This window comes from Notamacropus eugenii, chromosome 3, assembly GCF_028372415.1.
Source record: "Notamacropus eugenii isolate mMacEug1 chromosome 3, mMacEug1.pri_v2, whole genome shotgun sequence".
Lineage (NCBI taxonomy): Eukaryota > Metazoa > Chordata > Mammalia > Diprotodontia > Macropodidae > Notamacropus > Notamacropus eugenii.
This window is the reverse complement of record NC_092874.1, coordinates 60,940,180-60,961,266: the sequence shown is the minus strand read 5'-3', so window position 1 is coordinate 60,961,266 and position 21,087 is coordinate 60,940,180. Positions and strand designations below refer to the sequence as shown.

General features: G+C 35.5%; 1 protein-coding gene across 2 annotated transcripts in view; it reads right to left on the bottom strand.

Annotated features, from left to right (window-relative positions):
* Window positions 1-688: 688 nt before the first annotated feature.
* The window catches only part of PLXDC2 (plexin domain containing 2), a 488,066-nt gene continuing 467,667 nt past the window's right edge, over window positions 689-21,087 (bottom strand). For both annotated transcript variants that reach the window (XM_072651664.1, XM_072651665.1), the window contains 2 exons: window positions 17,418-17,578; window positions 689-1,645 (listed from right to left, as the gene is read on the bottom strand). In XM_072651664.1, coding sequence (XP_072507765.1) covers window positions 1,529-1,645; window positions 17,418-17,578 — 278 coding nt within the window. In that variant the 3' untranslated portion in view covers window positions 689-1,528. The remainder of the gene's footprint in view (window positions 1,646-17,417; window positions 17,579-21,087) is intronic.

Below are 21,087 nucleotides of genomic sequence, written 5' to 3'. Positions count from 1 at the left end.
CAACTTTAGAAGTTCAGTGTATATTAACCCTTTTCCTCCTCAAAGAATGTTTAAAATTCCTTTTCCGGGGGGGATGTTCACAATCTGGATTGTGGGTAGTCCCACCAGGCCTGCATAACTGGTGGCCTTATTTAAGGAGCTTTTCATGTCTTCTTAACCTAATCTGGGAAGGAAAGGGTTTGATGTGAGTGGAAAAGTGGCTCATGTAGGCAGGAAAACATATGGCACTGCAATAAAATGAACCACTTTCCCCATGGGACATAAAAATATTCTAATATTAAGGATTATTTTACAACTCAATGGAAATATGCAGTAATGCAATCCATTTTCTTTGTCCAGATGACAAAATGCAGTCTTAACAGTCACAAGAGCCTGCCTTGTGTTAGCTATAAACAAAAATATATTTATATATATATTTATATTTGCGCAACTACTATGTGCTTTAAACAAAATTACTGTATGAATCAGCAGGGTTCTGAAACATTTTCCTTTTTTTTAAAATCTCTGGGGATGTGTGCTGGAAATTGCATGGCTTCTTAGGCAAGAATCAACAATGAAACAGGCCATTAGTACTGACCAGGCAAAAATAAAAATAAAAACTAAACCCAAACCCACACCTATTTGTTTGAAATCCCTCAATAGTTTTGCTTCACAAAATGCCTGAGAAACTCTCCCTGTTTCCTTTTCCTTCTATTAGCCAAGACCAACTTTTACTTTCATTTCTCTCCATAGTTAGACCATGCAGGTAATACTTCTCAAAAAAATCCATATTCGACATTCTGAAACAGAAGGCATGCCTCCCCAAAGAGGCCTTTGGGAACTTCTTTGCCAAAGGTTCACCTAAAACTTGTTATGTCTTTATAACCTATAGATGGAGAGGAAATCTGTCTCCTAAAAAGTGGGAGGCACAGTTTAACCTTCCTCTTGAGAAAATGGCCCACACTTAGTGTAATGAACTTGTGTGAACAGGTGAGAATGGACCAAAACCCAACTACCATTTCTCATTTTTGAAGATTAGAAATTGCTTATCTTATATGTAATCACTCTTTTGCCTGCATGAATTGGTTTTGTTACACCATCTTTAAATACTGTTGTCTTTTCCTTGAAAAATGTTGTCAATTTCCAAAACCTATTACCTTTGAGACCCCAGAAAACATATAAACCAAAGGGGATAGAACCCTTGTGAACTAAAGCTTTATTTCTTCCCTCGATTCTTATACAACCCAGCACCTAAGCCAACAGCATCGCAGTTATGTCAGAATTCTGACCAGTCCACTGGGGATGTTCTAAGTGAACTGTGTGTCATTTCATTAAAGAAAACTACTGCACAGCATAATCTGGTGTTTTTGCAAATTTCCTTCCCCAGCTTTCTTGGGAAGGCTGATCCGGAAATTGTCCCCTTGTTCAGGCTACAGCAGCTTAGGGCGCCTTTATTTTTTTCTTTGTTTTTAAATTTTTTTTTTAAAGATATAGGCAAAGTTAAAGTCTTACACCTGTAAGCCAGTACTGGTGTTCTGTCCTAGAAATTTTAACACTGCTCTGATACAATAAAACCTTCTTTTTCTCCAACAGGTTCAACTTCAGCATATGCAGGGTGCCCAGAACCTCTTCGAAATTTCATTGCTGGCCATCTGCTGGGACGCCGCTGGGAGGAAAAAAAGCAACAAAACAAATATGAAAAGTAAGTCCAGATAATCTAAATGTCATGGGGGAATCTTCAATTTGTTTTAAATAGATTTATAAAAAAACATTTAATCACCTATTTTCTCTTTGAGATAAACAACATGATATAAGCATTGGATACTGGGAGTATAGAGCTTGGCCTGGTTGACCTGGGTTCAAGTCCTTCCTTTCTCACAAATTGGCCTCTTGGTACCTCAAATAACTCTCAGACAGCTAAGTTGTATAATAGTTGCAAATATGCATAGGTAAAGAGAATTTCATTTCTCAAAGTTCCCAATACCGATAAAATTATAGCTCAGTACAAAAAACAAAACCAAAAAGTCAACATATTATCCTTCAGCCCCTCAGAACCTTCTCTCCCATTTTGTTCCACTGAATAGATGTCAATTCAAAGCAATCTCCCTTATATATCATCCACTCTACTCTCAGACATGGTAATTTGTTATAGGTAGAAAAGGACGAACAAGAATGTTATGGAAGTCCCCTGAATCTAGACTCAAAAGACCTAGATTTGAGTCTAGGCTTTAGTATGAGACAGCTGTGTGTCTTTATGCAAATCACAACTAAATGATATTTAACACTTGATGATTCTTTAAAACCTTCTATTACTCAAGATTCTCATGGAAGACACTTTGATTTCCAAATCAATAGATGCTCGCATTTGTAAGCTGAAGACATAAGGAGATAAAATGAAAAAAAAAAAACCTTTGGAATCAAATATGTGCATAAAAATCAACTAATTTTTGAATTGTATTTTATTTTTAAACAAATCAACATTTGCTTTTTCTCTTTCCCAACACATCTTAGCAGCCCTCTCTTGTCCGCCCCCCACCCACCCCATTAAAAAACAACGAAGAAACTAATGTAACTAATGTGTATAGAGAATTAAAACCAATGCTGACATTTGGCTCTGTCCAAATGTGTGCATGTCCATGTCGTAATCTTTACTCTGAATGTATCACCTCTCTTTCATGATGAGAGTAGCCTTTTTAATCATGAATCTTCTGGACTGTTGGTTGCATACAGACTTTCTAAATAATTAGATACTCATCGGAAATTGAATTTATCAACCACATTTATATTGATGATCAAAAAAGGAAAACAAATCTTTCTCCCCCTTCTGGGCTTCTCTTATTTACTAAGGAACACTACTGAAATAAATGACTGAATCACAGGGGAAACGACCCTGAAATATTTGGGAGGGGCTAAAATGATGCCTAATAGGCATTTGATCCTTTTATCAAAGTTTTCTTTTTTCTGATTTCCTGGTAGATAAGACAATAGATATTGAACAAAGCAAGTTCATCTCCATTTAAATAATTTTAATGTGAAAAAGGCTAATTATCATCACAGATACACTAACATTTGCCAACTGTTTTATTTTGCCAGTTACTTGCCATGGTTGGTGATTAATGTCTTTGGGAAGAAGTTTTTACATCGGGAAGGAATGAGTATTAACTTTGTATCCTTAGCAAATTCCGATCAGAGGAATTATTTTGGCCTGGTATAATTTTATTTAACGTATACTCAAAATGAAGGCAGAGTGCTTTGAATTCATTAACGCAGGCCTCTTAGATAGTGCAATATAATTTTCTATATTTTCTATAAATGGAAATTGAAAATAATGGACTACAAATCAATAGCTCAGGCCCAGAATTGGATATCACCATTAATCAATCAGCAATTACTAAAAATTCAGAAGTGTAGTATTTGCATATCAGTTTTCTCCTGGTTGTATGGAAAAGGCAAATATACCCTAATAGTTTATAAATTTATATTTCACTTCATTGCCTGTTTATTTATGCTATGGGATAGTTTCATAATTTCCTATTCAGCAAAATAGTAGCCCTTTGAAATGACAAATTGTTCTGTTTTTACGTATCTCCCTTCTCTAGCACAGTGCTTTGCAGTATTAGGTATTTTATAAGTGCTTTTAAAAATAAATTTATTTGAATGGCAATTTGAAAAATTATGGTGTTTTGAGAGATGAAAAAAAATTCTCTTCTGTCAAAAGTCTGATGTGCTTTTGTATCTCACCTCCAGTGGTAGTTCTGAAAACTCTCATTGGTCAAGCTAAATCTTGAATCAAAAAGAAGAAATGATCTTTTATTATTAGATCAAAATTTCTTTACAAAATCTGTCCTGACGTGCATCAGTTCAATTGTTTCTGCAACCCAAGTGAGTTGTAAAAATTCACTATTAAGCCAGAGTTTTAGCATTTAGCTCTAAGGTTACAATGTGTTTTTTGTTTTGTTTTATTTTTTTTTAACTTTCCATCCTAGAAAATGTGGCGGTGAGAAGAAACCAGTGAAGTGAAACTAGTGAACACTTCTGGCCAGCAAAATATGTCCCTATATTATGCACTCTTAACTTCTTATCCTCAGAGGATTTTGAATGATATTAGCTCTATGGGTGCCCCAACCACTTACTTCTTAAAATAATTTTAGCATCTGCAAAGAAAGCTTATTGAATGATAATTAAATTCAATAAGATTATATATCAAGAGCTCTCGGTTCAGTCGCTTCTGTCATGTCTGACTCTTCATGATACCATGATACCATTTTTCTTGGTAAAGATGCTAGAGTAATTTGCCAGTTCCTTTTCTAGCTGATTCAACAGATGAGGAACTCAAGGTAAGCAGGGTTACGTGACTTGGCCCAGGACACATAGCTAGTATCTGAGGTCAGATTTGCACTCATGAGGAGTGTAAAATACACTGCTCTTGTCCGTGGAGATTTTAAGATAGTTCGAATCAATTAAACGTTTCTTTTATAATTGACAGGAGAGCCAGTATACAAGTATACAAGTATTTCAGTAGCAAAGCAGAACCTCATTTTGTTCTAGTCTCCCTTAGTGGCACACATTTTGCCTTGTTCAAGGGAGGAACACTTATCTTTACAGTTTCCAATCTGAACCTCTCTGGACTCATTTTCCTCATCTGTAAAGTGAAGAGTTTAGACTAGAAGGTCTCTGATGACTCTTAAACTGTAACCACTCCAGTCTTCTAAGGTCCTTGCTTATAGCATGCAGTAGGCATTTCATCATTGTAAGTTGGATTGTACTTAATTGAAATCAAATTGGAGCATAATGCAGAATAGAAGACAAGGAACTTCACAGAGGGGCAGTAGAACCAGAGGTAGGACTTGCTTTAAGTGGTCACTTTGAAAGATGAGCAAAGGATCACAAAAAGTGCTTCACTGATAAAACTGACATTTTGTCAACTATATAGGACATATATATATATATCATATATATATATGATATATATATATCATATATATAGGAACTTTATATTTCCAGAAGTACTGGCAACTGACTTTGACTTTGGTCATATTAAAAGACATGACTATATGAAGGAATTACTGTAGCATAGGGAACTCATCTTTGTATTCTCTCTATAAATTAATTAGTAGGCCTGAAGTCTTTAGAGATTAAATGATTTGGTTTTCACTGTTTGTAAATGTCAGGGAGATGAAAGATAGGGAGTCTGGATCTGTGCGTTCTTGGGGTAATGGTGACAAATTCAAATAGAAACAGACAGACATTAACCTATACAAAAGGATACTGGTGGATCACATATGGATTTAGAAAGCTCACATTTATCTACCTATCCATCCATCCATCCATTCATTCATCCATCCATCCATCCAACTACTTCAAAATATTAAAATGAGATAGGAGCTACATTTTAATCTTGTGTGGGCCATACTCAGGAGTCTTTGTGAGCCTCACATGGCCTGTGGGCCAGGTGGTTTGACATGTGACACCAGGAAGTTGGCATGAGAACTTTCTCTACCACTGAAGGTCCACTAGCACTTTCTCCACAATCTATAGTCTTAGAGTTGCTGAAATCCCTACAACATTTCATGACTTGCTCAGGGTTACCCAGAATGCATCTGAGGCAGAATTTAAACCCTGGTCTTCCTGACTCCAAACAAAGGGGTTAAACTACACTATATTGTCTGGACTCTGTACAATTTTAGCATTTGTGGAAGAAAAAGGAATTTCTGAATTGCTGCCAATTTGTTACAACACTTGAAAAATGCCACATAACTGTTTTTCTTTTAAATCTATCTGTCCTGCATATGCCACAGGTTCTTCCTCCTTTGCTGATTATGAGCCCTGGAAAAGATGAGCAAGTATAAATAGCTTTCTTTGCAAAAAAAAAAATCTCCTTTTTGGTAGGATCTTCAGGAGAATGTGTAATCAATATACATATATTTCTAGATATGCCTATGTATTGGTGCATATATACAATATATATACACAGACATATATGTAGATGCACATATATGCTACATGTATGTATATATACACATACACAGAGACATGTATGCATGCATATGCACGCGTTATATATTTTATTTCTTCCAGTGGTTGCTCTTATTTTGCTGTACTATATCAATTTTTCATATTTAGATTACCCTGATGTGTCAAGGGAAAAATATGTTAATTATTTGTAACTTGAATCATTTTTCTGTTCCTATCCTGCAGTTGCTCTTCCCTGAACAGAATAGTTTCCTTTTATTCCTTATAAATCAAATTAATGGGGCATTCAGTGCATCTATTAGAATGACTGAATTCCTTGTTTCTCAAAGAAAAGTATGTAATGGTGCCACTGTGCTATGACCAGTTGCACATATCAGTGGGAAGGAGCTTTGGCAGGAGGTACTGGAAGGCTTAGAGAAGACCTTAGCTCAAATCCTGTTTGTCCATCACTTTATTTGTATCTTGAGTCCTTGATGAAGCTACTTAGCTTGTATGAGTTTCCATTTCCTTATCTGCAAATTGAGCAAAATGATGTATGCAACTTGCTATGTTCACAGGGTTGTTGTAAAGAAAGTACTATCTGTGTGTATATAATATCTATATGCACATATCTATAAATATCTATATACAGATATGTGCACCCATGTATGGAGCATATTCCAAAAGTCCTAGTGCATATTTAATTTATTGTTGTTCAGTCATTTCCAACTCTCCATGACCCCATTTGGAGTTTTCTTGGCAAAGATATTGGCGTGGTTTGCCACTTCCTTCTCTAGCTCATTTTACAGATGAGAAAACTCAGGCAAATAAGGTTAAATGACTTGCCAAGGGTCACACAGCTAGTGTCTGAGGCCAGATTTGAACTCAGAAAGATGAATCTTCTTGACTCTAGATTCAGTACTCTATCCACTGTGTCACCTAGCTCTACTTTAATCTGTTAAAGAAATATTGTTAAAAATTGCTATTTACACTGGTTACTTGCATCAAAAGAAATAACGCATTTAAAACATTTTGAAGTTATAAAGGGCTCATAATAAATTTGAAAGGCATAGTGCTCTATAGTATCTAAAACTGTTAATGTGCATTAAGCTCTTCAACTTGGCTTTCCAAGTGGCATTCTCTATCAGCCCCAAAGCTCTTGGCTCCTGATTGATGAGAGAATCCACAAAAAAATCTCTCAGGCTTCAGTCCTATAGTAATCTAGTCAATACTACCATTGCTGGAAAGGATAGGTCATTTAGTAGCCTTCCCAGAGAAGAATACCCCTCCAAGGCCACAGCCCCCCTATAGAGTTCATCTTCCCCTATTTGAATGTAAGCTCCTTGGAGGCAGGATTTTTACGTTTGTATTGCCAGGGCACAATAAAATGCTTAATATACACTCATTTGTTCATTTATAGATAACATAGGCAGTATCTCCCACATTTTATAGATTGGGAAGCTGAGACTGACCAAATGGTTTGCTCAGGATCCCATAGCTACTAAATGGAAGAACTTGGTATGAATTATAACTATTATTATCCACTTTGACATATAAGCTGTAGCCTCTTTTATTATTTACCTTCTAGAGTCAGGTACATTGGTGAACATATTAGGGGTGATTAGTTGATTATCACTATTACTAACAGCTTTATAGTATTGGACCAGTCTTATGATTATATTCCTTTAGGAAAATCTCTCTACCCTGGCAGATCAATACATATTCTTGCAACTTATAGCCTTGAAAAATTGTCTCGGGGCACTAAGAGGTTAAGTGACTTGTCCTGGTCATTCATTTAGTATATTCCAAGAGCAAGATTTGAACCTCATCAGCTTCTTACCTCTGAGACTGGTTTGCTCTCCACTATGCCAACATTAAGGTCCTGTTCCTTACAGAAACTGAAAGTAATGGGATTAAGGATTTGTAGTGTTCTATAACATTTGTATTTTGTTAAAATCTTCACCTTTATTATCAGATTTCTCCAATTATATTATAAGCTGCTTCATAGCAGAGGTGATATATTAATTACTTTTTGTCCCCTACAACCCCAAACATATTGTTCCTTGAACATTATCAGTACTACTTTAAGCTGATGGATTTTCCTTTAGGTCCACTCATGTGACATCGGCTTTCTTTGGTCTTATGACTTGTTTCAAGTGTTGTACCAATATGGAAAATTATCCATCATCTCCTCAACCAGGCAACCAACTTTGGCTTACTTTCTGCAAAAGGAATTGTAATCAGCTTATTTGGCTAGCAAATGTGGGCATCCAGCACCTATTACAATAATCATGTCACTTCTAAAGGGAGATGTCTAGCCTCTTTGTAAATGAGCCAATTCACTATTGCATAGCAATGTGGTTAAAAGAATAAGGGAAGGCTGCCGTGAGTTGTGAAAATTCCAGTAAATGTCTAATGTGAGTTAGAGCTGCCTGGAAATGCAATCAAATGGACTGAATTCCTCATGGTGGGGGGAGGGTGATTCTTATAAAACTGGTACTGAGTACACTGACACTTGTTAATTAAGGCAAAGAAAAGCTTCTTTTGAACTAGAAAGCAACTAACTCTTCCAACTGCTCTGACCTTTGGACAATGATGTGTGTATGTGTGTAGGGGTATTTACTGTCACTGTGGCAGGATGTTTTCTCTAATATATAACTGTAGAACAATTAAAAATACAAAATCAAGTGACCTGGGTCTCTCCCAATTCCAAAAGGTGATTGGATTTCAACTGAAGAATGGAGATGAAGGCAGAACAGGTTCACAGATAGCCACCAGTCTGAAACTGATTCCCTACTAGAAGGACATTTCGTTTCTCCACAGTTGTACACAAACATACATATACATTTTGAATATTAGTTTATAAAAGGCACGAAATTAAAGTAAAAATAGCAGCCTCTCTCCATCCCCCCTTTAAAGCAATTCAATTAAACAAGTGCACATTTATAAAATTACTACAATTACTTGACATATTAATTTTGGCCACATATGTCCTTTGTCATACTGACCAAGTTTTAAAAATTGCCAGGAAAAGTGATGATCTGTGAGGAGAGAAGGGAGGGGGTGAAACAGTGCTGCAGTTGTAAGACAGTGATGCAGAAGATTGGTTACTCAAGCTCTAAGCAGATGCACTCATCACCATCATGTCTACTAACAGTCTTTAATTGGCTAGTATCAGTCTTTAATCATTTCCTTTTCCAGGCTCTTCAAAAGTGAACAGCATGCTGCTGTCTTCTACAAAGATTCATGTAATTTCTATGAAAGCTAGGGTGATAGTATCATAAATTTCTTCTGTGATAAGAAAGCACTGATGGCCATTACAAGTGACATTATGTAAGCCCTCATCACTGCTCAAGTACTCTTACAGCTGATATCCCAGGAAATGACTTTTACAAGAGTAACATCACAAAAGTGATCAGTGGTATTTTGCACAGTTGATCTGACGGGTTCTATTTACTTTCTGTGAAAATAAGCTGTTTTCACTATGCAGTCAACTCTATGATATCCTGAGCCTGGCCCACTCTTTTGTCTGCATTCTAGCATTCTCTTCTCATTGTCTTTACCTCAGATAGCATAGAAGAAGAAAAGTGCTGAAGCTCTCTGGTCATTTTGGCAACATATAAAATCTGTTGTGAAAAAACTGTTTTTATGTTGTGTGGCTTTTGTTTATAAGCCTGTCTATCCCTGTTCTCATTAGCACAGAGAGAAATATACTAAGGAAAGAGAAAGATTTTGATGCATTCTGAAAAAAGAATTCACTTGCTGGGGTTACACATATCATTCTTAAAACTCTCTAACATAGACGAGTCTACACGTGTGCTTATTCAGCCATTTAATAATCCTTTTGGGGGCAGAATTTATGTTACTTTCCATATTTTCAGTCTTAGAGGACCTATGATCTCCTTAGTTTTCATACCTTTTATACTAATGCAGTGTGCAAGGCCTCTGTGCTTTAGAAGGTTTCATGAGCAGTTTTAGCACCTGGTGGGCAATCTTGTGATGATAAATCTCTCAAATCCTACAAAAATTAGTTCTCAGGTGGCAGAGTCACATTCCATATCTGTAGGCTCAAAACCTTCCTGATTCAGGAAAGATAATGTGGTTCAGTAGCTGGAGCACCAGACTGGGAATCAGGAAGACCTGGGTTCAAGTTCTGCCTCAGGGATTTAATAGCTAGGTAATTGTGTCCAATTAAGTAAGTCTGTGCTTCAGTTCCTCATCTGGAAAAATGAGGGCATTGTACTTAATGGCCTCTGTCTTCCCTTCTGGCTCTGAGTCCATGATCCTCTGACCTGGAAGAACTTGTGTTCCACCTGCTATTGTTAACATTAAAGAATCCATTTTCACTTTCATTCTATGATGCCACATTTGAATAGTCTTTGTAGAGGTTTTCCTTACATTATTGTAACTGTTTCTCTCACTGAAATCTGAATTTATTACTTTTTGCCTGAATGGAGATAGAGTTAAGCCAGCCAGCCAGTCAATCACAAATATTAAGTATTTCTACCCGAGGAATGACAATATTTTTAAACATTACTACATTAACGAATTCTGCTAACCAGTTCAAATTTGATGGCCATCATCAAACAGCATTTTATCCCAAGAGGTCATAGCTTGGTTTCCCATAAATCTCATAGACATTTTGTTTGTACAAAGTTGTTTGCACATTGTCTTCCCCATCAAAGTGGGAGCTCCTTGAGGGCAGTAATGGATTTTGTCTTTCTTTGGTTCCCCAACACAGAATAGGCAATGAATGACTTGACTGAGTTATTGCTACATTATTTTCTATAAGCAATTTTTCTTTCTTTCCATTTTATTTCAATCTCATTCTCTACACTTTGAGTTGTCACCATCTATGTATTTCCAGCCTAAGCTTTCACTTGATTCATCTCTGATCCATGTTCTAAATATTTTCTAGTTTTTGTTATTGGGTTCATTTGGTTCTCTCATTTTCTTGAACAAAGAAAACCTGCTGCAAATTTCACTCTTTTTAAATGAAAACCAAACAGGGCAGTTTCCTGTGTCAAAAAGCAATCCAATACTTGCTTTGCTTTTCATTATTGTTAAAAACTTACCATGTGGCTTTGTATCCACTAGATGGTGACTATTTCCTATACTAGTAGCTTCTTTTTGCCATTTAAAGAGTTTTTTCCTCTTATTTTATGGGCAAAATAACATCATGGTTACTGTAAAACCTTAGTCACTCAGCCATTTAATTTGAATGCAAATCGCAGCAGAGATATCTGAGTAGCAGACCCAAGCTTTCATGGGAAAGACAAAAAGTGGATGTGATTGTTGTGCAGGGACCAGTTCAGAACCCACAGAAACAGAAGGCCATTTCTGCTCAAGAAGGAAGGTGGAAGCACTCCTTTTCCTTTTAACTCTAGAGGGTAGGATGATTGTTGAGACGATGTTATTTAGTGAACAGAAAAATCTGGGAAGAAGAATAGACTGGCTGTTACTTTCTTCTTAGCTCCTCCAGGTCATGACTGATATTTCTCCCTCCTGAGACTTATGGAGGGAAACAAGTGCTTTCTGTGTCTTGGAGATGACTCAGCTATATTCCTGTCCAGTGCACAGATGTTTCAACATGTAAGAGACTGTGCTTAACCTCGCTGGAGGAAGAGGAGGAAGAAAATGCATTTTCTCTCTCTTAGTCCTCACTGTAGTGGAAATTGTATTAATGGTCAAGGATTCAGGTGAAATTGGGAACAGAAAAAAATGTTAGTTCAGATTTTAAGATAAGCTTGTACAATGAGTGGTTCTCTAAATCTATGTGATGCTTATGGGGTAAAAATTGGGTTTTTAGTAACAGAGCTGTGAACATAGTGTGCCAACTGCTTTAATAGTAGTCTTAGAAAAATAAGCTTTAGGAAGGGAATATTTTAGGTTGTTGTATGCATTTGCGGGTTAAGTAAATGAGTGCCTGGCTAAGTGAGACAGATATAAAAGCAGAGTGAGTCCATGCACACTTAGTAATACTGTATTATGTGTAAGACATTGTCTAAGCATGGGAGTACAAAGAAGGAAAACATTATGGGTATGAGGAACAGCCTATGAAAATATTAAAAAGAAGGGCGGATAGGTGGCACAGAAGATAGAGCACAAGCCTTCTATTTAGGATAGACCTGAGTTCAATTGTAGTCTCAGATACTTGACACTTACTAGCTGTGTGACTCTGGGCAAGTCACTTCACCCTGATTGCCTCACCAAAACAATCAATCAATCAATCAATCAATCAATCAATAACACCTATTCTTTATATTTCATGTAGTCGAAAGGGTACTGATATCATAAGGAAGGATAAAAATTTCAAGCTAGAAGAGACTTTGGAACCTTTTCATTTTACAGATGAGAAAACAGGAGCTCCCCCAAAATGAACTGATTTGTTTAAGTTCATGGGGTAGGTGGCAGAGCCCTGTTTTGACCTCATATCCACTAAACTCCAAATCTCAAGCATTTTCTACAGCACCCCTTTTGAGGTCAAAAGACTCATGTTCCTGGCCTTGTTTTATAATTTACTAGCTGTGTGACTTTAAACAAGGGTTGCTTCCCCCCCACCCCCATTTCTCTGGACCTCTGTTTCCTTCTCTGTAAAATGAGTGGACTAGTATTGGATTGGATCTGAAGTTTCAAACTTAAAACTTGCAAAATTCCAGAATGCATCCCTAACCAAATTGTAGCAAAATTTGAGAAATTTACCAATATGTGTATATAAACATATATCTATGTCCATACAGAGAGATTATCTATCTATCTATCTATCTATCTATCTATCTATCTATCTATCTATCTATCTATCTATCATCTCCTAGATAATGTAAATTATGGTTTTCTAAGTCAGTATGTATCCAGCAGAGATCCATTTCTATTTGACTTTTATCCCACAGGCCTAGATGGCCTCACAGGATGCTTCAAATTAGAACATACTCTGATTTCTGGTCAATGTTACTTTGTAATTTTAAGTTATTCTCCCATTAGAAAGGTTTGCTTGTAGACTTTCTTGGTTTCTGATATCTGTCACTGCCCATCAAGATACATTTGGAGGAGCTTATCAGCAAAAGAATGACCATGAGGTGCTAAATGTTTTTCGTCCAATAACTCACAGGTCAGTCATTGTTACTGGCATGACCTACATGTCAAAGGGAAGCATTTCTACACGTGAAGTTTTGAGGATGTAATACTTGCCTAACAAATTACATTTTGTTTTTCCTGAGAGGTTTCCTACAGCTATTTGTACAGAATGTATGGCCAGGATGGGGCCTGTCAAACTATGGTGATTCAAAAGCAAGTGACTACCCAGGACTACCTAGGAGTCCTATTGCCACATAACTGGTTATAATGTGAATTTTGATTTGGGATGGATCTCAGCCTACTCAACTGAAAAGATAAAGATCTGCTATAAGGTAGGTGGAGTGAGGAGGTGTGAACTCCTTCATTATTATTTCAAAGAGCTGGGGGAAATACATCTGTATACTCACATGATCCATGCTTACCATTATCCAAAATGTTCAACCTTACCTAAAATTATGCCTATGATATTTAGCAGATTTGGTGTCAGAAAAACCGTGTTTTGAAACTATCCTGAGACACAAACTGGGAGAGGCTGTGAGCAAATCAATTAACTTTTGTCTTGGTTTCAGTTTCCTCATCTGTAAGATATGGATAATAGGCGCACCTGCCTTACAGGATTGTTGTAAACTTCAAATGAGATTAAATTGTATATGTAAATCATTTTTCAAATTCCAGAGCACGTGGGTGTTGCATTAATATTGTTAAACAGGTGTCGTACCTACAAATTGGGATGTCTCAATTTACGATGCAAGGCTGCAGAAATCATTCTTATGTTCTACTGTAATTTTAAAAAGTACCTAGTTAGTAATATATCTATGCAATGGTTACAATTAGTCATAGCAAAATTGTTATTACCCATGCCCTGAATTCACTCCCTAGTCATGACACGTTTGGTGCCACAAAAAATCTATTTTGCCCAGACAAAACCTAGATCCTGACTTTACTGTATTTAAACTGGCTTGGTGAACTCTATTAAGTTATTTATCAGTTGATAATTTTTGAGGATCATTAATCCTGACAACTTGAATCTGTTAGAATTAGTCCTCCAAAAATAAATGATGTTTTAACAAGCAACAACTAGAGGATGGCCACCATGTAACTTGGCTGCAGAGTCACAACTTTTCAAATATGCCAGGTGTTAGACTATCCAGAATACAGATCACATGTTTAAAATGGCAATACCCAAGCTATCATGAAGCATCTTACTGGGAACATTATTAATTAAATTTTAAAAATCATTTGTTTTTCCCCCTTTTGAACCTCAAAACTATTCTCCCTAATCCATACAGTCCTTAGTTCTGAACTATTTAAAAATAATAAACTTCAAGTGAGTACTTGGGAAGAAAATAGAGCAGAGAACTTAGCAAAGTAAAAGCCTTCCCAATGATTTACTCCCAGTGATGGGAGAGATACAATATTTCATTTAAATTAAAATAAATAGTCTTTCCATAAGAATACTGTTACTTTGCAGATAGAGATAGATAGATAGTTATAGATTATACATATAGATATATCTATAATACACATATCCATCTCTCTATCCAGATATACAACTAGATCTAGTCTATATTTCTATATTAAGATTGGTAACAGTCACATTCATTGAAATGCCTGATTAAACCAGAGAGACCCTAATAAGACAATATTGGAAACAGTTCATGTATGCGCTGGCAAAAATCTCATTTCAGCTCATTTTTTGTATGTTTCTGTACTTCTACAGAGCTGTCATCTAATAATGTAGCTCAAGGGGAGCTTCTTGGTATAGGTCTCTTGATCTATTTCCTTCCTTGTAGCATTTTTTCATCATTGATCCCTCCTTTGCTTCCCCTAAGAAATTAAAAAAATATATCAGGATTCATTCCCCCCTGAACTTTCAAAAAGAATGGCATGACTTTTAAAGTATGGAAAAGATGAGTGATTCTTAGCTACTGTTAACTTATTTTTCCATGTTTATTGTAAAGGTAGCATATACCTCTCCCTTTAAAATCCCTTAAAAGAAGAGTCAATATAACAGCTGAAAAAAATGAGGCCAAACTCTCATCATCATTCTTCCCACCCCAAAACCCAACAGCTCCATTTAGGTATATCGTGCTCCATCTGGGCACCCTTTGTCTCCAGTCACCAGGAAAACTCAAGGATCACAATTGCCTCAGGCTCATTATTCATCACTCCTAGTTAGCCACAGTTGTGTTTAGTCCAGTGAGGGAGAAGAAATGCCTTCATATATATATGACAAACTGGCCAGACAAAATCTATTTTAATGACACCATATGTTGGACACCACCTCTAGAGGCTGACATATTAAGGTCTTGTAAATAAGCATTAGAACTTTTAGCTGTGAGGACCACAGAAAATCATCAAGCTTCCTGTAAAAGTCAGGGTGCTCATTTTAAGAAATTCAGAACTTACCCCTTCTGTGCCTTTTAAAAGATTATATCTTTTGTGAATGGGCAAAGTGAAAGCCTTCAGATAGCGTTCTAAAGTTCAAAGGCGTCTCTAGCTCAATCCCCTAATTTTATAGGTAAGGAAACTGAGACCACTAAGTGACATTTGAACCCAGGTCTTCTATTTCCAGGGGAAGTGCTTTTTCAGTGAACTTTTCAAATGAAGGAACTAAGATTTTATTTTATTTCTCTATCAAGGATGATATGTTGCATTTTCTTTGCTAATATATGCACAGTTTGTGAAGAAACAACCAAGAAGAATACGTTTATCTGAAGAAAAAATCCAAGCTAGTGCTTGAAACTCATTGCAAACAATATCCTGATGTTAGAAACTTTTTGCCCTACTGACTCAGAGAATATTCTTGTATTCTGACTTTTATTTTACCCCACTAAAACTCACCCCTTATCCTATAAAACTCTGTCCTTATCCTAATAGGCTATATTTTCCTTATGTCTTTTCTTCCCTGATACATTATTGATTCAATGCTGCCTCACTGTCTCTACCTAGGGTTGAAGAGAGAGAAGAAAATAGAGGGTGGAACCAACAGCTTAATACCTTCATCACCATGACAGAAGGCTCTCTGAATTGTGTTGTATGTAAATGACCTTGGGAAATATGTAAATTTTCTAGTCATACCCATGAAAAGAAAGCACTAACAAAAATGAGTAACAGCTTGCCAAACAAATTTCCCAACTACCATCACATTTTCTAAGAACACTATTTATGGAAAATACTTAACTGGAAGTTTTATGAGATTTGGGGAATATTTCTTCTGGTCTTTATGAAAATACTTTTTCCACCATCATGCACACAATTGGCAGAACAAAGTCATTTTCTAATGGCTAGCACATTATTGTATTTTAAAGTTATGATTTTGTATGACAACAAAACAAAACCTGTTTCTAATACAACAAAAGATTTAAAGTAACCATGAGATGCTTTTGAGTCCCATCTCCTAAGAAGAAATTCTAAATATATGAACATATTTAATAATTTTAAAGTTGTTTGGATAAAGTTATTAATATAAAGTTATTGGATAAATTAGTTAAATGTATTTTTATTTGTGCTAGGCATGTAGTAAGCACTTAAAATGCTTGATAATAGGAAAGACTTTCATACCATTCAGATGGTTCTCAGACCAGGCTAATTGATCTGGGAGACATCACTGGATTGGCTGCAGGATGATGAATTTTTCAGTCACATAAATTCTAAGTCATAGAATGGTTATAGAGATTTCTATCAAAGTAGAAAGTTCCCATGCTAAGAAAAGTAGAGATTTTTGAAAGCATGGAAGAATGACACATTCCAAATGAATACTGGTATTGAGGAAGTTTTTGCTGGCATCATTTTTATATGCTTACATATTTATTTTATCTACCATCTGTCTACTCTATCCATACAGAGACAGTCTTCCCAAAAATAACTAACACATTTGCAAATATGCCACAAATGCTACCCATACAGTTAACACATATAACCATGTTTATAGATTATCTATCTGTAATCTACTTACCTAGGTCATATTCTTTAAAGGAAAGAATAACATTGTTCTGCCTTATCATATTCCCTCTCCACTGTCCCTACACAGCACCTAATTATTGTTTTGCCCAGTAAAAACAACAGCCCATATATTGATGAATTGATATTTCCTGTCACGCTGGAGTTTTTATTCATTTCCACCTTGGAGATGAAGAATAGCTAGTTACCATGCATTCTACAACAGACCAGACAAATATGGTTCCAATTTTCCTTAGATCTACAAAGGTAGAGGTAGTTTGAGCCTATAAAACTTCCCAAGATAAAGCAAACAGAATTTGTGCAACGAAGGCAGTTTATTAGCCATTTCTTATGAGTTCTGACTACACTCAAATGTGGAATGTCTGCTCAGTAGCATAAGAACATAAAGTAAGACCATACACTGGGATTAAGGCAAAGAATTAACATTGTACACATGGACCTCTACTCACCTCAATGAAAAATATACTGGCTGCTGATGTTGGATGGTTGTACATGTAGACTGTCACAAGGATGGCCGTTGCTATGATGAGGACAAGGATAAGGATTCCAACAATTAGACCAGCATGGAGAGCTCCCTCTTTTTTCTCTGCTGCGCTGTCATCAGTAGAGGCTACAAGGACAGTAGACTTATTAGTCGGATGCTTTCTGCCTTCCTAAGTTTGTGTTTCATTTAGGGAGTTTAAAAAGATTGTGAACAGTAACATTGAATTTTCCTTCTTCTAAACATTTCCCACCAAATATTTTCAGTGGTACTGATTTTAGAATGAGGTTAGATTTTCTTTATCCGTTCAACTGAACATTCTTACTACTGAACAGAATATGTTTCCTGGTGCTTTACTATTTTTAGTTCAATAAACAAAATTAATCTATTATAAATGTAATTAGGAACATCTGAATTTCTTAGTTAAGAATACAATTAATCTCCCTTTGATTTCTCCTAGAAACTATAAGAATTGTTTTGCAGACAAATTGGTGAATAAAATACATTTCAAAAGCCTGGATAGAATTGTTCCTTAAAAGCATAAAACTTGGATGCCAAATGACTCACCAATAGTTTCATCAGAGTTTAAGAAGTGCATAGGGACTATGAAAATATTCTACTGTGCTTTCACTGAGATGTTTTCCTAAAACACTTTCAGAAAGTGCAACGTTACAATATCTAATAATTGTTAAACCAACGATCAAGCCATCAAAGGAAACCTATAAGTTACTAAAGCACTATGAGAATAGATCATTAAAATTAATTCGGTAGAGGTGAAGTGGCTACTGCACCTCTTCATGGAGAGTCAATATTTTGGCTTTTGATATAATTATTAAAAATCCACAGAGAGCTTCCATGCTCAAACCAAACTCACCTATTTTTGCCTATCCATATATGGTAGAAGAAGAAAGGAAAGAGAGATGTTTGAGAGACTCTGCAGCAAAACATTCAGGCAACTGTACATTAGCACATGGCCCATCAAATACAAAAGATGTTCTTCAGAACATATTTGATGATTTTAAATTATTAGCGGGTACTGAAAAGTAAGCTCTAATCTTTTCAAAATATTTCTTTCATAAAAAGTCAAATAATCCACAGTATTAAGTACTTATCTCCTTCATGTCATTCCTCAGGTAAAAACTCTTCAATGCCTCTGCCTACAGAGAATTAACTTTGTATCTCAATATTTCCAATATAATCTAATCTGACTCCATCCCCTTTATCAGACATCATCTTGATCTCCTCCCCTAAAGGGACCCTCTGATTCAGTTATGTTGGATTCCTGATTCTCCTTCAAGCATACCACACTTACTTCCTCAATCCATCATACTAGCCACTGGAATACCATACCCCTCTTTGGGAATTCAAATCCTCTTGAACCTTTTAGATTCATTTTCTGCCTCATGTTCTCCATGAATTACTACAATGTGATAACACTTCGTCTTTGTGACCATCTACAGTTCCTGGCTTCCCTTACTTTACATTTTATAGTTTTGATTATCCAAAATTTAATAGTGATCAGGTTTATAGAAAAAAAAATTAGTTGGTTATAGTGGAAAGAGAAATGGACTTGTAAGCAGATCTTTGTGAACACGGTTTAAAAACATAAGTTGTTAATAATCACTTGAAAAATATTCAGCATCACTAATAAAGAGATATGAATCAAAATCATGATGAGCTGCCATTTTACAACCACCAAATTGGTAAAAAAAAAAATTAATAATTAGTACCAATGAAACACATTGCTGGGGTTGTGGAGAAACATGAACTAATTCACTGAAGAGATCATTGTAAACTTACAGGAAATTTTTGGAAAGTAATATACCACCACACTGAAAAAGTTGCTAAGGTAGTTATACCCTTTTGCCTCTTAGTTCAATTTCATTGAGTACAATATGACCTGAAAATGCTATTGAAAAGAAATAGATACCCATTCAAAGATTTGTATAGCAGGATCACATGAAATTGCAAAAGAAAAGTACTAAACTATTTAAATAAATCATAGTGCATTGACAGAATACTATAGTACTATTTAGATCAAGTCTGACAAATATAATGAAATCTGAGAAGGGATTTAGGAAATCACGCAAAGCATAAAAATCATAGCAGAGTATATACCAATTATGACTACATAATATTGTATGGACAAAGGACGCTCAGAGACTTGGAATGAAAAGTTATGCTTCAAGTATTGAAATTTTTGTAAAATTAAATATCCTTAATCAATAATGTTGATGTTTAATATTATATTTTAAATGAATTATTCAGTAATAATAAAAGTGATGACCTTGCTACCAGTGGTCACTGGCTCTGTAACCCTGTACAACTCACTTAAACTCTCTGTATCTCAATTTCTTATCTGGAAAATGGGTATGATATGTGATATATATATAGATATACATGCATACACACATATATGTATACACACATATGTACACAAATATATATACATATATACACATACATGTGTGTATGTATGTGTGTTTATGTATATGAACTTTGTCATAAATAATGCAAAAATTGTGGTTATTTGTTTTTGTTATTTAGAACCCCAGTCATTAGTTGAATGAATAAATCTTTAAAAAGGAAGAGAATGATCAACCCACTCATTTTCTATTAATTTGCTTATATTTTATCAGACATTAGATGACTGATGAAAAAGTACATTTCCCAGTGGAAATCAAGGTGAGCCTCCATTGCTAAAAAGAACAGAAGATTTTTGTCCTTATTTCTATGTACAGTGATCTCTTCCTGTACAAGGACACGGCAATTAGTGAAATTAATGTTACCAGACAATGATGTCTGGAAAGATGCCAGTAACTTCAAGTGGTAGGGAATGTAGGATAAAAGTAAGTACCTTCATTTTAATTAGTCTGATGGTAGCTTAAGGTGAGTAAACATCTAAAACAAATTGCTAAATTTGAATGGATCATGATGGACTCTCTACTACAAATAAATTACATCTTGATGTGAACTGAATCAGGAAAATAGAGTACCAGAATTTCTAGTGCAATATATTTGCTTTCTTTTTCATTTGTAAGTTATTTTGGATGCAGCCATTATTACTATGGACACTTTGAGCAACAACGTTAATATTTTAAAAGACATAATGCATTAAGTTAACATAAGTAGTACTTATATTCCTTCCTTTTTTGTATAGTAGAATTCTTCTATATAAGAGAATACAATGGGGAAAAATGCGATTCATTTAAAAAGAGCCTTTAAACGATCCCAAAGTTTCACCTCACAAAAACCAAAACTGCAAAGAGGAGAGCAGAGACAGTCAACGTTAGAGGCGTTATGGGAAAATGGCACACTAGTGTTTTGTTAGGAGAGTAGTGTGAATTGGACTCTATCCTCAAAAGCAATTTGGAATAATATGAAGAAAGTTATACTTTTCAAAATATTTACAGAAGCTCTTTTTTAATTAGCAAAAAACAATAAATCAAAACTGGAAACACTTGAGCCTCAGGCAGCTCTCCAAAGCTCCCACACTTCGAATTTCTATACTAAGAAAATCATGGGTCTCTGTAGTATTGATAGACACGCATACATCCACTAATACAAAGCATAGTGTATTCTATACATCTTAAAAATAATGATTTAAAAAGGGTGAAGGAAAACACAATGGCAACAAA